At 42.9% G+C, this 17,866-nt stretch overlaps 1 protein-coding gene across 2 annotated transcripts; it reads left to right on the top strand.

Moving 5' to 3' along the window:
* Positions 1-4,787: 4,787 nt before the first annotated feature.
* On the top strand, positions 4,788-17,016 carry rad23aa (RAD23 homolog A, nucleotide excision repair protein a). 2 transcript variants are annotated; one of them, XM_037791257.1, is made up of 9 exons: positions 4,788-4,884; positions 5,785-5,946; positions 6,914-7,116; positions 7,879-7,922; positions 9,552-9,679; positions 10,891-10,960; positions 14,672-14,802; positions 15,207-15,368; positions 15,486-17,016. In XM_037791257.1, exons 1-9 carry the CDS (start codon positions 4,819-4,821, stop codon positions 15,597-15,599), a joined length of 1,080 nt encoding a protein of 359 aa, XP_037647185.1. In that variant the 5' UTR covers positions 4,788-4,818; the 3' UTR covers positions 15,600-17,016. The 2 variants fall into 2 exon arrangements, with proteins under 2 accessions (XP_037647185.1, XP_037647184.1); XM_037791256.1 differs by lacking the exon at positions 4,788-4,884 and adding an exon at positions 5,431-5,572.
* The last annotated feature ends 850 nt before the right edge of the window (positions 17,017-17,866 follow it).

Genomic DNA, 17,866 nt, shown 5'->3' on the forward strand with positions numbered 1-17,866 from the left:
CCTCTCGATGCCAACCAGATAGAGCCTTAGCAACACAACCTCCTCTCTACGCCATATAGGCAGAACCAGAGCAACACGACCTCCTCTCCACGTCAAGATAGATAGAGCCAGAGCAACACGACCTCCTCTCCACACCAGATCGATAGAGCCAGAGCAACACGACCTCCTCTCCACCATGAACCTAGAGAGAGGACCGTATTTTTGTTTTTAATTCACAGTTGCTTAGTAATATAAACGTATGTTAACCCTGCCAATAAGCCCTCTTGTACTGAGGCAAGTTGTTAGAGAGGCGTTATTGATGTTGCAGAGCTGTCCCTCAACATCTGTTATAAATGTTGTCGTCACTACTGCACTGCATTGTGGGAAATTTATGCTGCCGGAAATGGTATGCAATTCGCGAACTATTGGTTTCATACTAACGTTTCGGACGTACTAAAAAATCTCATGTACTGTTTTAGCGTACTAAATAGCATGTTAGTGTGGAATTTCAGACGCAACCTATTTCTAGTCTTCTAAAGAATTCTAGAATTATTCCATTTACTTGTACATCCATGGTCTGTGGTAGGGATGCTCATTTTGTAAAATGTTCTTAACTGATAACCGACCCTCGTTAACCGATTATTAACCATTAACCGACAAGATTTGTAAAGCATTGTACCAGCTGCAGGAGCACAACAGATATTGGTTGACGGGAGTCCCCAGTTCACCGTCCGGGAGCGTTAACTTAGCAGCTACGATGCTGCGTGTAGTGTCGCGGACATGCAGCCACTTTCCCAGTAAAAGTCTCCACCGCACATTTAGTTTAGTTTAGCAGGTTGTCAGCTGTGTGTCTGCCCGGCGTAACTTTAGCGAGTGGCCAACAAACAGAGTGTGTATTTGTGCTACGTTAGCAGCTCTAGCATTGCCGGAGGCTTCGTGCTCGCCGCCGCACACGTAGTCTGTGTAACTTTAGTGAGTTTCCAACAGACCGTGTGTGTGTGTTGGCGGTGAGTGTGAGGTTGTTGGTGGCGTTCTAGCTGTGAACGTAGGTGTAGCAGTGTGTGTACAGTTTATTTGTCGGTGAATAAATGCTACGAAACTACAACTCCTCCGCTCCGCTCAAGCGAGCCAGAGACCGACTCCACCTCTTAAGGTGGGCTGTTAAGGTGGACCGGCTTTTCTCCTTAAAGGTCTCATATTATGCTCATTTCCAGGTTCATAGATGTATTTTAATGTTGTACTTGAACATGTTTACATGCTGTAATGTTAAAAAAAAAAACGTTATTCTTCTCATAGTCTGCCTCGGTCTGCCTGCATAAAGCCTCTTTCACCCTCTGTCTGAAAAACTCTGATTCAAAGCCTGTCTCCTCCCAGTCTGCTCTGATTGGTCAGCATTTCCTGCTGTCCGCTGTCAATCAAACGCCCTCAACACAGCGTCACTTTCTTCCCTGCCCTGCAGCTCACCCTGAGCTAGAGAGAGCAGGCAGCAGGAAGAGTTTCACACTGCAGTTATGCTGTACCGTGAAAAATAAACTACTTAAAAGTTTATAAACCAGAAACTTCACACAGCGCACGTTACCGGAGGAATCTGATCTAAAATTGGCGAGAAATGAACAACATCTGCGGCCAAGATTCCAGGTTTTCCTGACGGTTTAACTCTGTAAACCGTAAACATACCCTCTGTTTTACGTTTGTCTTTACAGATCCATCTGTGAGAAATGACCGACAGAATCATCCCAGTGGAGAAGAAAACATTTGCTGTGAGCAGATGGGAGCTACAGAGCTAACATGTTAGCATATAGCTACATTACAGAGCTAACATGGTAGCATGTAGCTACATGAGACGGTGTGTAAACACAGCGAACACCAGGGTGGAAAATAGAAGATGTGAAACAGTAGTCAGTTCATTATTTCTGGTAAAAGACACCTGATAAACGTAGTAAAGTAATCAGAGTAATGGTATAGTATTTATTGTAGGAGCTGTCTCTGTTACCATGACTATAGACCGGTTAACGTTACACTTTCCGTAGCTTACCATGCTGAAATAGACTTTATCCTGTCTCTCTCAACATAACTGAACTTATATAAAAACTGCTCAGTAACCACAGTATCAGCAGCTACTGGGAGGACTTACGTTATGTTATGTTTCAGAGTAACAGTTCTACTTGTCAGACAGTTATTGCCATATTTATGTTGTGAAATGTGGTTATCTGTTCACGTTCAAAATGCTGTGAATAATTAATATTGTCATCTGTCTACTCAAATAAAGTTTGACTGTGAAACAGAAATGTGTTGTGTTGCTTACAGTCACTATTTACTACCTGTACTCTTCTACATGCATGACATCAAATACATTTTTCATATCAACTGTTTTAAACAGTGTATTTACATAAAGCCTTTGTGAAAGAACATGTTATATTTATCTCAGATGATGGGAGTACATGAAGACTGTTCTGCTGGTTCTTGCATACTAACAGAAGTAGGAGCAGACTTTGCTTATAGTTACGAGGCGGACAGCGAGAGAGCCACTCTGTGGGCGGGGTCACCTAGCTGGAGGTTCTAACCGTTCCACCAGGAAACCCTTATATGGCCTGAAAAATGTCACGATGTCACCAGTTTAAGCATGTGCTGATCAGCATTTTTTCAGACCCATTTTCTGAGGGATGAAGCAGGAGAAAAAGAGAGAGGATGGTCTTTTATGATACTATGGTGACCTGTAGACACACTGGGGACAGATATTGATGTTTAAAAGACATGGAAAAGTGCATTTTGCATAATAGGTGACCTTAAAAGAGACGAGCCGCTCCTCTGAGCCACTCAGCTTTTGAGTTAATTATTAACATTTCTTTTAACCGTTTTAACCGATAGCGTTAATCGGTTAAAATGCTTAATGTCGGTTAACGGTTAAACGGTTAATTATTAACATCCCTATCACGAACACCAACCTGATTATTCTGGTGGGTCGTTACTTAAAAAGGTTGAGAACCACTGGATTAGGGGTCCACACACACTAATGTAGAGCATACAGAGCATACACAGTTGTTCTCCATAGCAAGGTTGATCATTTTCTTCATTAGCAAAGCTAGCACTGTTAAAGCTAGCACCTTTAGCACTGACCCAAACAGTAGGACATCATATTCATGTTTCCATCAAAGGTTTGTGTAATATATTAGCTATGACCATTTTATGACCTTAGGATGAACTCTAACAAAAGCTTATGTCATTTTCCTCACCTCATGCTTTACAGGGTCAACTTCCTGTTTGATGTTTGCCCCGCCCACCTACGTGATGTCACACCATTGAGGGCACGCAATTTTGATTATGTGGTTTCATAGCTAGGTGTCAACTTTTCCTGCTTCAGCCTCCCGACCGTAGTCAAAAGACACAGGGGAGACCGTAGCTTTGGTCTCAAGGGCCGGAGTCTATACTCGCTTCGGAGTTAACCCCCGTCACTTCACTCAACAGCAGGGAAACAAGACACGGGAAACCTCTGTTGGTCTTGAAGAGCTGCAGCATTTATTTCTGCACAAACTGCAACTTCCATCGAACATTCAACTTGATAGTTACAAAGCTAAAACCACCTTTCTTCTGCTCCACTGCCCGCTTGCTTTCACTCACACACCGCGCTTGTTCTCACTTGCTCTTTCGCTCCCCTTCTCACATGCACGCAAACACACACTACACACTGGCTGTGCTACTCTCCAAATGACCTACGCCACTCTCACAACATAGGGCTCAGCAAAAGAGTTTTTATTTTCACTCATCAGGCGAGTAGTAATACTGTCCCATTCGACCTTATGTCCCAATCACCCTTAAAGGTCCCATATCACGCTAATTTTCAGGTTCATACTTGTATTTTGTGTTTCTACTAGAACATGTTTACATGCTGTAATGTTAAAAAAAAAAACTTTATTTTCCTCACACTGTCTGCCTAAATATAGCCTACCCTCTGTCTGAAACTCTCCGTTTTAGTGCATTGCAACGGAATTGCGTTGCTAGGCAACAGCTTGGGTCCATGTTTACTTCCTGTCAGCTGATATTATTTACATACGCTGCAACAGGAAATAACCTGGGACACATTTAGAATATTTATGTTTAAAACCGTGTAATGGTCTAAATATGGTATATTTGTGACATCACAAATGGACAGAAATCCTAACGGCTTGTTTCAAACACAATTTCTGAATACGGGCTGTGTGTGTTTCTCCGTATATTGAGCGCTTTGATAGTTTAACAGTATTTATAAAGCACTTAAACCTGCTTTATAATGTAAAAGACATGAAAATCTCACTTTTTACAATATGGGACCTTTAAGTCACCCTATTGAATTGCTGTTAATAAACAAATTGCAGATAGCCTATATAGCATGCAATATTTGCCAAAATCAATCTAATAAATGATAAAATACCACATGAAGATCTTAAAAAACGACTTCTGTATATTTGGAGATACTCTGAATTATTGTTCTCATCAGTCGGACTGCTGCACATCTATGGAATCCTTATCCTTATTACATACACTGTAGCCTAATTATGACGATTCAAAATGCATGTGTAAGTATTTGAAATAGAATTATTCAAGTGAAACCTTTCACATGTTAAAGGTTAAAACCACTTCCCGTAGTCTCGTCGTATAGAACGAGATCTCGTAGCTTCCAGCGGAGCTACTCTCGCCGCTCCACCAACTGGTCACCAAAGATGGCGGTTTGCTGAGTGCTCATGGATACACACATTCTTCGGCTTGTCGTTATCTTACCAACTTTAAAACCAAACTAAGTGCTTAGCGAGCAGCTGTTTGTCCGTGTGAAGCCCACCTGGCTCCCCGTCAGCCGCCGCTACCATGCAGATCACGCTGAAGACGCTGCAGCAGCAGACTCTGCAGATCCAGATCGACCCCGAACAGACGGTGAGTGGCTGCTAGCTAACTGGAGCTAACTGAAGCTAACAGAGCCAGCTGCGGGACCTCTGCTTGAACTTTACGTGTAGACCCAACACTTTGATTCCATATTTCCAATGAGATAACATGTTATGTAGTCTCCTCTAAAGGGTGCCCACTAACAGCCCGGGTTAGGAGTTTGGCAACACAAATGAAACGGGTGCTAAACAACGTGAACCCTCACTAGCCAACCGGAGCCAGTCAGCTAGCTGGACAGCCGTTAGCCCGGTAACTAAGTGATCCCGACGCAACTGCTAACGGATCTCTAATCGGTTCAGGTTTGTGTCGCGGTTCCTTTGCTGCTGCTGCTGCTCTTCAGTGCGAGCTGTTGGGTTTACGCGATGCTGTAACTTCTGTGACGAGCCTGAGCCCGAGCTTCCCACTACGATAACACTGCTAATGCTAACGCTTATGACACTGCTAATCACGATGAGCCTGATTGGGAGCGCACTGAGCAGCTGGCTAAGTTTGTTAGCATGCTCACATCTCTGACATGGAGCTAGCAAGGCCAACGTTCAGTGAACTGTACTTCCGTTACTCCCAGTGGAAACGATTCACATATGTAACTTGTATCTTATTTACAATGAGCACTGTCATGCTGTGTGATAGAGAACAGCTCAATGAAACCCTGAAGTCAGTTCGGATACTTCCCTGCCTGGTAATGACATTGTCATTGGTCCATCTAGTCTTGTTTGAGTTCATAGCTGCTTTGTAGAATATCGAGGACCTATGACTTGAAGGTTAGAGACCAAAGAGGTGCATGAAAGACTTCCACCGGAGCCAGAATATGGATACGAATGCATTAGGAGACCATTAGGAAGTGCTTGCATGTCAATGGTTATTGATTATGATGAATCTCTTCTTTGTCAGGTGAAAGCCTTGAAAGAGAAGATAGAAGCAGAAAGAGGAAAAGACAACTTTCCTGTATCTGGGCAGAAGCTGATATACGCTGGAAAGATCCTGCAGGATGACACGCCTATTAAGGACTACAACATTGATGAGAAGAATTTTGTTGTAGTGATGGTTTCAAAGGTGAGGTCTTAATTGATTGTAATACTTACTGATGACATTGGGTTTTATAGAGTAGTGTTTTAACTTTTCTGAGCCAATCTACTGTCAGCAGTTAGGCTATTATATTATAGTACTTTTTGTTGGCTGATTATAATGTCAGACATTTTCTTTAATTAAAGGCAGAATGAGTAGAATTTTCCTAAAAAGGAAGGGCCCTCTGCCCCTATTTTCTCTTTTCTTTTTTCATTTTGCGGTGTTTGGGAGGTTTCGGGGGGTCAACCTCTAAAAATATGTAGTGACCAGGTGCCAAATCATAAGCATGCTAGGGCTTCACGATTATGGCCAGAATGATAATCATGATTATTTTGAACAATATTCAGATTACCATTATTTGTCACATTTATTCATTCAATTTTAGGGACAAAATATTTTTATTGCACTTTCACATTTAAATAAACAAGCGTACTGCTTTAACTTCCATGTCATGCTACATTCCTGCTAATTCACAAGTCTTTGCATCAAAATAAGACTTAAAATAAGCTTCTTCTTTACCTGAATTCAGTGTATTTTTGTTTTGCCCGTCTGTTCTAAAGTATATTATTTTTCTACTAGTCTGGACTGCATTTTAAACATCAATATTGCAGTCGGTCATGTTCATTTAATTGTGCGAAGCCAGAATCGGGATCACGATTAGTATTTGATTAATTGTGCAGCCCGAAAGCACACAAGAAGCTACCAAAATGGTGGACACAGCGCAGAAAAGAAACGCAAATAATAGCAAGGCGAAATGCCAAGCGGACAAAGCTCGTTCAAAACGAGAGTGAATCCGGGGTTGGCTTTCACCCGCTGGCGATCACCGTAGCCCTCGTTGAGCCAGGGAAGAGGGGCCAACTTTGAATGTTGTGTTTACAAACCGCAACCGACAAAAACCACTCATTGTGCCTTTAAGTTGCTAGTCTAACAGCGCCTTCTTTTGAACGGGCTAAAGGCTAAACCTGCAGCTGCCGCCTCGCCTCCGGCCTCAGAAGCACCCAAGCCCCCTGTACAGGACTCTGGCTCCACGTCAACAGCTGTCCCCGCCACAACCCCGGCTTCAGCCCCAGCCCCAACCCCCGCAGCTGTCCCCATTCCCTCCGAGGAGGCCAAAGAGGAGCCAAGTGCCGCAGCCACAGAACCACAACAACCAGCCAGGTACAACCTGTCTATTTCACAATGTATAATGTTATTAAAACCATTTCTGAAGAAGATTAATTATATGCACATCATGTAGGTGCGAGGTTACCAGAACAGCGTCGGTAAAGAAAAAGGTAACGGCTGCATACTACTCCATGCAACAGTATTTTTATTGACTACATTTCAATCCTGCTTGGAACATCCTCAGGTCAAAAAATAAAAAAAAACAACAACTAAGGATCGAAACAGTCAATAAAAATATTGTGGCATGGAGTTGTTTGCAGGCGTTACCATTTCTTTATCAAAACCATTTTTTACATACTAAGGAGAGTTGGGAAGTAGTGCTGGGAAAATTAATTTCATAGATAATATTTTTGAGATATTAATTTGATTTTTTTTTAATTTAGGGTTTGACTCAGAGTGATAAATGATTCTAACACTCGTGTCGTTTTCCAACCTTAATGGTTAGAAGTGACTTTTTGTTTAAGTTGGTCCTTAACATAACTGGAAAACTTTACTTTTACGCCATGTTTCCTAAAACTTGGAAAAATGGGTTGTTCAGTGGTTAGTCAGTGTTACAAGACGATTGCAACATACATTTTCTTAAATATCTAAGACAAGTATTTTCATTTCAACACAATAAGTAAACAGTTGTTTATGTGATGGAATGGATGCTGATATCTAAATGCAGTTGTCATCAGTGTCTACTTCCTTTCTCTCATCACCCTGGAATCATAGAAATGTTGTCTGACTTTCCTCCTCACCTCTTATGTTTTGTAGCTCCAGTGGTGGGGGTCAGGGCTTGGATGCCTCCTCAGCGCTGGGTAAGGAACAGTTGAATCACTGCCAGACCGGCAAGCTGTGCAGCTGTTATAGTCTCAGTGCAGTAGTTGCTATTTGCTCACTGTTGTTAAATGTAAATGGTGTTATAAATGGGTCAATATCACAGCGGTACATTTCTTGTGTAAAACTTGAGTTATATTTGCTGTGCCAGAAATTGTTCCTGCTGTGAGTCAGGGACTTTACAGGCTGCAGTGCAGCACATACTGCTCCTATATTTAGGCTGTGACAAAGTACACCATCCCTTATTGTGGTGCCACAGAGAGCAATGGGGATTCCCAGTTGGTCCACTCATACATTGTGTTTCATACTTGTAGAGAATGTAAAATAGGAGGAGTCAGCTGCTATTTAAGCCCATTTTGTGTGTTTGTATGTTATAAACTGTATGTAAGATTTTAAAGGTGCTAAACACGAAAGTCAGAGGATATCTATTGCCTCCACACAGCTCTCAACATGGCTACGGCTAAGCCGGCGGCCTGCTGTTAACAGCGCTAAAAGTGCAAACAACGGTAACGGAGCTAACAGCGCATACCTGAGGGGAAATCGGGGGGTGGGTGCTACGCTTCTGCGACGACGCCGTCAGTCAGGATGGCGTTATGAGCTGTAACCGCCGTGTGAGGGCAGTGCAAAGGCACGCGCGACCGTATTGGCTATGTAAAAAAAATACAGAGAAATTCAGATTACTACATACAGAGAAGTAGAATGACTTCATTCTCTGCTCAGGTAGACATTACTCCTCTATATCTTTACACAGACAGTAGTTCTTTGCTGCTGTATTAATGCTCTGAATGAAAAACTGCTCTCAGAAGGAGACTCCTCCTTGAGCGAGACTTGGTTAGACCCAATAACAAACAGACCGGATCAAACAAAACGTAAAGAAAAATGTTTTATATCTCTGTAGGGTCTTTTCCAAAATGTTGTTATAATAACAATCTGGGCCTGTCAGTGGCAAAGCAAGCACTTTTAGTAGACGTACATTGACGGTGCGGAATTGCCCGGAAGGATTACATTGCAGCCCGTTTTGCAGCTGCTGGCTGCAGCGCTCTCCTTCAATACTGGACCAATTAAGAAAACTGTTGTCCCCATTAGTCACTTAGACACAAAAACATGGGAAAATAAGGTCCAGGTTGGAAAATACTGATGTTACCCTTTAAGGCATAGTTCTATTTCTATAGTTCTATAAACCCTAAAACGGATGTATGTATCCCCTATTAGCAGCTTGCTGGTGCAGCATATGCCACTTCTCTCCACTGACTATATCTGCTGTCCTCCACAAAGGAGGATGCTACAGTGTCTTGTCGCTGTGGACAAAAGCGGCAAGTGAATGAATGTAAAATTTAAATATACAGTACAAACCTTTCCGAACAAAAGGACATCTGTTAGGAGTATTTCTTTAAGGTTTGTAGTGTTTCAAATTTGCAAACTAAGTGCTATATTTAAAAGCATTTTGGGGAACTTACTACATTAGCTACTTCTGACGGGAGGAATAATTGGAAAAGCTATTTTCTGTTTATGTTCCTGTTGATCGTCATGCATGAAGGTGCAACTTTGCAAAATATACAAAATATGCAGGGTTAGTAACTTGGTCATCTCTGTGTGTGTTTGGTTTTCAGTGACTGGAGCCGAGTACGAGGCTATGCTCACAGAGATCATGTCTATGGGCTACGAAAGGGAGAGAGTGGTGGCTGCACTACGGTCCAGTTACAACAACCCCCACAGAGCAGTGGAGTACCTTCTCACTGTGAGTCACCCACACACATACTTATATTAGTCTTACATCTGAAAAGCACCACCGGTTTAACATTAATGCAGCTAAAGTCAGCAGTAGTAGTATTCATGTATTTTCCCAGTTATTGTTTTATACAAATGTAATTAAACTTCTCTGTGCTGCAGTTGTGCCTGCTGACCATCATGTCAGTCTATTGTGGTAATCCACTTGTAACTTCCTACATAGGAATACTAAAATCTACTCAACACAGCCTAAGCTCTGCTCTTTCCAAAGGTCTCCCCAAGCACCAGCTGCCACTACTCCGCTTTGTCTGCTTGCTGCCTTAATACACTGTGGAAAAGTCACGTTTTTGGGAAGAGGATGGCTAACTAGGCTGAAAAATAACAATGCACTATGTTAATCAGTGTGAGCCACTCTACTTCTTGATTTAGTTTATGTAATTAAGCAATGGTGCCACATGCTCCATATGATCTGACTTACTAAGCTTTGCTCTGTGAGGTCAATTAAAGGACCTCTATACGAAATTAAGAGCATATCTATGATTGAGGGATTGCCTCCACACGGCTCTCAACATGGCAACCAAGTGGCTAAGCTGGCGGCCAGCAGCTAACGGTGCTACGGTGCTTCCGTGACCACGGCGTCAAACGGGACGCCGTTATCAGTTGTAACTGCCGTATGAGCGCAGTGCAGAGCAGCTGCGATTAGCTAGCCAGTGGGACACACAAACAGGGACTCACATGTAGGCACGGCTGGGCTGGCTATGTGAACTAGAACTACTCATTCTTCGCAGGCAGACCATTAAATTATCTTAATAAAATGACAAAAATCGCCCCGTCCCCCCCAAAAAAAACAACTGGCGATGTACTCAGCCAATGGCCGATATATTCATCCAGTCGCCCAACCTGAAGGGCTGTTGTATTAGCTTAGTTTAGCTTTGGTGCATCTAATAAACTGGGAACTGAGTGTATGTTATTTTGAGAATACTGAAAGCTTTACGAGGCAGTTGTCCTTACGGGGTCAAATTAAATGTGTAAGTCTACTCAAAGTAAATGTCTTGAGTTGTATTTACCAACTAATATGAACCAAATTATCAGTTGCTATCTAACGTCCATGGCCCTCACACTATTTGGATCTCTCCCTGTTCTTTGGCAGCATGCAGTGTGTGTGTGTGTGTGTGTGACTGAGTGACTGAGTGACTGACAGTTTTATTGTTGTGTTTTCAGGGTATCCCCAGCAGCCCGGTCCAGGAGAGTAACCCCCCAGCGCCGGCCCCCGCGTCTGGACCCGCAGAGGGTGAGGCACACGCTCATTTCGGTCCAAAAATACAAACAGTCCACTTGACACTATGTGTCCGTGTCTCCCTACTGTCTGAAAGATACAAAACAGTACTGGTGGAGTATTACTTATAGTGGATTTTAAAACTGCCCACCATAGTTTTAATATGTGAATGGGAAAGATCCCCAAAGTTTACTACAACTAGCATCCTTATTCCAGAATGTTTAAACATGTGACCGCTGCGAGGACTGGACACATTTACTGATAACTACAATTAATAATAGTCATAGCCTCACTGGCAGGCAGTGATTCATCATATGACTCATTAGTCACACAATGTTTCTCTACCATGGTCACGTGTGAATAGTTGTTTGACTTGTTAGCTGCCACCAAACCTGCGCCTTTGTTCCTTCACTCTGTGGGGACGTGTTGTGGCCTCTATGAGCAGATACAGGCCATTTGTTTTTATTAGGACTAGAGCTGCAACCATTAGTAGATTAATTAATTGATTAGTCGATCAAAAGACATCTATTATTAATATTTTAATATCAATTAATTGTTTATTTTTCAAGCAGTGATGCCAAACATTTGATGGTTCTAAAATGAAAGAATTTGAAACTTTTCTTGATCTTTACTATTGTAAATTAAATATGTACCAAAGAAGAAATATCTGCTAAGTTAACACTGCTTAGCTAGCGTAGCTAACGTTAGCCTGACATGGTGAAACAACTAATGTCTACTAAGTTAACACTGCTTAGCTAGCGTAGCTAATGTTAGCCTGACATGGTGAAACAACTAATGTCTACTAAGTTACCACTGCTTAGCTAGCGTAGCTAATGTTAGCCTGACATGGTGAAATAACTAACGTCTACTAAGTTACCACTGCTTAGCTAGCGTAGCTAATGTTAGCCTGACATGGTGAAATAACTAACGTCTACTAAGTTACCACTGCTTAGCTAGCGTAGCTAATGTTAGCCTGACATGGTGAAACAACTAATGTCTACTAAGTTACCACTGCTTAGCTAGCGTAGCTAATGTTAGCCTGACATGGTGAAATAACTAACGTCTACTAAGTTACCACTGCTTAGCTAGCGTAGCTAATGTTAGCCTGACATGGCGATACAAATATCTGCATAGTTAACAATGCTTAGCTAGCGTAGCTAAGGTTAGCCTGACATGGTGAAACAAGTAACGTCTACTAAGTTAACAATGCTTAGCTAGCGTAGCTAATGTTAGCCTGACATGGCGATACAAATATCTGCATAGTTAACAATGCTTAGCTAGCGTAGCTAACGTTAGCCTGACATGGTGAAACAAGTAATGTCTGCTAAGTTAACAATGCTTAGCTAGCGTAGCTAACGTTAGCCTGACATGGTGAAACAAGTAACGTCTGCTAAGTTACCTCTGCTTAGCTAGCGTAGCTAACGTTAGTGGGCTAAAGGCACTGTCTAGGGGCTGCGGTGGTCCCACAGAATAATAAACTCAATCAACTAACTGTGGCGTTATTGTTAAATATAACGTTACTTATATATATAACCTACTAACAAAGTAAACATGAATCGGTCGCCATCACAAACAGAGCACATAGTGTCTGTTAACCGTGTTAACTGACTCTGCCATATGCATCGTGGCTTCTTGAAGTGACGGCAGCTGTGTCCTCGTAAAGTCAAGTCAATTTATTTGTATAGCCCAAAATCACACATCACAAATTTGCCTCAGGGGGCTTAACAATCTGTACAGGCATATACCTGTACAGTAAAAGCCTTCAAGTTTATTTCAATCAATTTTAAAGTCATCTGTGTTTTATTATCTACGCCAACCATTTACTAGGGATGTGCATTCCAAGCAAAAATACTATTTGAAATTACTGATAATTAGTCGATTATTAATCGAAAATCATGACCCATTCCTACCATCCGTAAGTTACTACGAGCAACCACAGCATTCGGCTGAAAGTCCCCAGTTACTACTGTTAGCAGACAGTACAGTCAATACGACTTACCATCGCAGTAATGGCAGCGCCATTAGACGGTGGAACACACAAAGCGGTCGCCGGATTTGTCTATACATTTGTATACAAATATTTGCTATGTGGTGCACATGTCCATTACAGTGGAGGGAAAATCGAATTTTTATATCTAACTATAAAGCAAACGATGTCTGTCTAAATGTCCGTCACATATCTTGAGAACCGCTCATTCGATCTCCTTCACACTTGGTTGGGTGTATTGATGGGGACCCGAGGATGCACAGCGTCGAAGTTGGTGCAATTTGGACATGCAGTTTTAAAATTTGAATGAGTGCTCTGTGCAGCAGTGGGGACGGGGCCTCAGGGCTATGAGGACTGAGTCCAGCATGTCGTCCACAGTGGGCCTTAACAGGACGCGGCTCATTGACTGCAGTTCACTTTTGCTGCTGGATGCTGGATATACTAACGTTACAACTGAACTCTTAACTTGCAGCATTTCCAGGAGCCAAGCATTTGTCATGCTCTGAACAAGGCACACGCCAAACAGGCACATGGTCCGAACGGGCACGCTCCAACAACGCTGCAAGCAGCAATAACCGGAGCCATGCAATCGGCCCATTCCGAATGGCCACCCCCAGAACTGTCACTGCACTAGTTTTGGATAAAAGAAACAGTCACTTGCCACAAGTATTTAAAATTGCACCTCTAAGCATCAGTGTTCGCAGACTATGGATGTCCATAATTAACCGTTTAACCGTTAACCGACATTAAGCATTTTAACCGATTAATGCTATCGGTTAAAACAGTTAAAAGAAATGTTAATAATTAAGTCAAAAGCTGAGCGGCTCAGAGGAGAGGCTGTCACTTGAAGGAGAAAAGCTGGTCCACCTTAACAGCCCACCTTAAGAGGCGGAGCCAGAGTTGCAGGATACAGGAAGTCGGCTCTGGTCTCTCCAGCTCGCTTGAGCGGAGCGGAGGAGTTGTAGTTTCGTAGCATTTATTCACCGACAAATAATCTGTACACACACTGCTACACCTACGTTCACAGCTAGAACGCCACCAACAACCTCACACTCACCGCCAACACACACACAGTCTGTTGGAAACTCGCTAAAGTTAGGCAGACTACGTGTGCGACGGCACACGTACTCTTTCGGGGGCAATGCTAGAGCTGCTAATGTAGCACAAATACACACACTTTTTGTTGGACACTCGCTAAAGTTCCGCCGGGCAGACACACAGATGACAACCTGCTAAACTAAACTAAATGTGCGGTGGAGACTTTTATTGGGAAAGTGGCTGCATGTCCGCGACACTACACGCAGCATCGTAGCTGCTAAGTTAACGCTCCCGGACGATGAACAGGAGACTGGAGACTCCCGTCAACCAATATCTGTTGTGCTCCTGCAGCTGGTACACCGCTGCATGCGAGGCACAAATCTTGTCGGTTAACGGTTAATAATCGGTTAACAAGGGTCAGTTATTGGTTAAGAATTTTTTCAAAATGAGCATCCCTATAGCAGACCATTTGCTGCATGTATTTGGTTTTGTACAGATAGCGCTACTGAAACCACAAGGCAGGCTAGGGCGAACTGGAAACGCACATCTAGCTCAGTCTGGCCGTGAATCGTGAGTTTAACAGGAAATAACCGAAAATTAGTACGACATATAGGCAAGTTATTAATGCATCTAAATTGTCCTGTGTGTAACTGACTTCGTTAGCTCTTGTGCTGATGGTTCTTCATTTTGTTTGCCATTAGGAGAGAACCCACTTGCATTCCTGCGGACCCAGCCCCAGTTCCTGCACATGAGACAGGCCATCCAGCAGAACCCTACTCTGCTACCAGCTCTTCTCCAGCAACTAGGGAGAGAGAACCCTGAACTTCTACAGGTAACACAGTCTATGCTCGCACTGAGAACCGTTCACGCCAAGCACACGTGGAGATGAGTTTTAGTTTATTATTTTCATTAATATTCCTGCAAGTCATCTCTATTTAATGTCTTTCTAGCCGCAAGGCAAGCCAGACTGCAATTGGATTTATTTTTCGGAGGGTCGCGAGTGTCGCACGCCTGTCCACAAATTTTTGTAACTACGCAGATGCAGTTGGGCGGAGACGATGAGAACTTTGAGGAGTTTTGAGAATGTCAGTTTGCCTGCAAGGAGAAACCAGCACAGAGTATAAAGATCCAAACGTTTCCTCGTCACAATTCCACGTCAGCTCGTGTCCGTGCAACCGTCCTTTGCGGAAAGCACAACCGGAGCTTTACTTCTCATCTGTGTCTCTTCCCCCTCAGCAAATCAGTCAGCATCAGGAGCTGTTCATCCAGATGTTGAACGAGCCAGTGGGAGAGGGGGGAGATGCACCAGAAGTTGGAGAGATGGGGGCAGCAGGGGAGGAGGGCGCACCTGTCAACTATATCCAGGTTACACCTCAGGAGAAGGAAGCCATCGAAAGGGTGAGTAAATATTGAAAATGTTTTTGTTTTTTTTAATCTTTTGTACATTGTTAGATTAGAAATGAAAGTGTTTCAGATACTGTTTGTAAAGCCTTTTTTCCTCTCTTTATCCAACAGTTAAAAGCATTGGGTTTCCCCGAGGCTCTGGTGATCCAGGCTTACTTTGCCTGCGAGAGGAACGAGAACCTGGCAGCCAACTTTCTCCTCAACCAGGGACTGGAAGATGACTGAGCAGCACTGCCTTCCTGCTCCTCCCTCCTACCCTTCCCCTCTTCAGCTCAGCATAAAAGACTGCACCCCCAATTTATTGTACAGCTACCGACCTCAGCTCGACCCAACCGGAGGGGAGGGGAGGAGAGGGGAGAGCCTGCAGGGGGGGTGCGGGGTGGGATGGGGAGGGGGCAGAGACGGGGCGGGTTAGGTTACGGCGGGGGTTTTCACGCTTAAAGTACACAAAGTGGAGGTTGTGTGCAGGAAGGTCAGACTTATCGGAGGTCGGGGTGGAAAAGTGTGGAGGAACGATGAAATCCACGTGAATTCCAATGGAATGTGTGGGGTTTGTCTAGGGGAGATCTATAATTTGATTTTAGACGCGCTTTGTGACATAAGGGGGGAGGGGGTGGGGGGGGCGAGGGTTTGCGACGAGAGTGCGTGTGTGTGAGTACATGTCTGTGTGCCTGTGCAGATGGATGCGATACAGTTAAGCTGAAAAAAGTAATCAATTTGCATTCTCTAAATTTTTGTTAATGCTGTAGCTGCATTGTACGGAAGCACATTGTCCTTACAACATTATCAATGTGTGTAACTGCTTGTATGTACCTCTGTATAGCCTCATGTACGTACGTCCAAGAATGAAAATTGACAGAGATAGACTGGACCGTGGTGCCCTTTGTATGTCTGACATGATGTTGCTGGGGTCTGTTTGGGGGGTGGGGAAATGGGAACTAAACTGACAAATAAGTATCTGGTTATTCTGTTCACTTTGCACCACCCTCATTTGTCCTTCTACAGCCAATCAGAGTCCCTACAAAATGCTGTGCCTGCCAGTTTAGCTCACTCAAATGTGGAACTATTTAGTTTATGCTGATAGCTTTTGGTGCTAATTAACACTATCCTTAAATATCTTCTGTGCAACTCAACATCAGATTCTCCAAGATTCTGATAATATATCTTTAAAGATCTTCTGCTATTACGGTTTAGAAATGCAACAATAGAGGGAGAAAGTGGAGCAGACACTGGTTACAGTCTCATTCAGTAAATTGTCAATTTTAGTTGTTAGTAGGTGCAACTGATCCGCATATATGGAAAATATTTCCCCAGTTTACCTAAAGAGGGTCCTCTTATCAAGACGGCCCACACTCTTAACTGTACGTCTTTTTAGTTTGCCAGGATTTGACCCACAGTATGTGGGAAGAAGTTAACCAAAATGATTAAATACCCACACTCTTAAGTTCTTACGTGTTATATGCAACTGTATTTGCAGATACATGTGTGCACTGCTTGGCGAGGTCTAAACCATCTGCATGGGGTTTTAACGGTGTCACATGTGAGTCACTCGGATCATTCAATGACTTATTTTCTTTTTCTTAAGGTCAATTCTTAACAGGTTCCAAAAGATGTGTTAAGAATAAACAACTTTATACAGTTATATTGTTACTACCATCATATATTGTACTAACATGTCTAGGATGTCTAGAAAAGCTTCTTCTTTTGCCTTGTAATATCGCTTTCAGACATTCAAAAAACTTCAGGGAAAGAACTGGGAACACATTTACAATTACTTTTAGAGTAAACATACTCTACATTATCTTCCCAACCTGGGGAAAATTGTCAAAATTTAAACCTTTAAATTTGATCGAATCTGAGTTCTAATAAAGCTTAGATTAAATTCTGAATAAAAGAAAATGACACTAAAGTAACTTCCCTGTTGTCTAAATTGTCTGGCACTCTGTGTGCTGCTCTGTATTATATGGCCAATGATGCCAGTTGGGCTCAACTTAAAATAAACCTGTACATACTACAAGCAGGGGCGAGACCGGAGGGGTGGCACAGGGATCTGATTAGCCGCTCCTGGTGGACAGAAGGTGATAGGTAGTTTGGTTATTAGTACAGGCCCAGGGTCCCTTCACCACAACCTCTGTATGAAGTTAACTGCTATTTGTTGTTGGAACATCAGTCAAACAACTACAAAGAGATGCAGAATGTCTACAAAGAGACACAAGACGATCCTGAAGAGATGCAGAATGACTATAAAGAGAAGCAAACTGACTACAAAGAGACAACTAACGAATTACTTCAAAGGATTGAGAATGATTATAAAGCGATGCAGAATGACTTCAAAGAGATGCAGAATGACTATAAAGAGATGCAGAATGACTTCAAAGAGATGCAGAACGACTTTAAAGAGATGCAGAATGATTTCAAAGAGATGCAGAACGACTTCAAGGAGGCACTTAACGAATTGCTTCAAAGGATGCAGAATAATTAAAGAGATGTAG

This window comes from Sebastes umbrosus, chromosome 14 (genome assembly GCF_015220745.1).
Source record: "Sebastes umbrosus isolate fSebUmb1 chromosome 14, fSebUmb1.pri, whole genome shotgun sequence".
Taxonomy (NCBI): Eukaryota; Metazoa; Chordata; class Actinopteri; order Perciformes; family Sebastidae; genus Sebastes; species Sebastes umbrosus.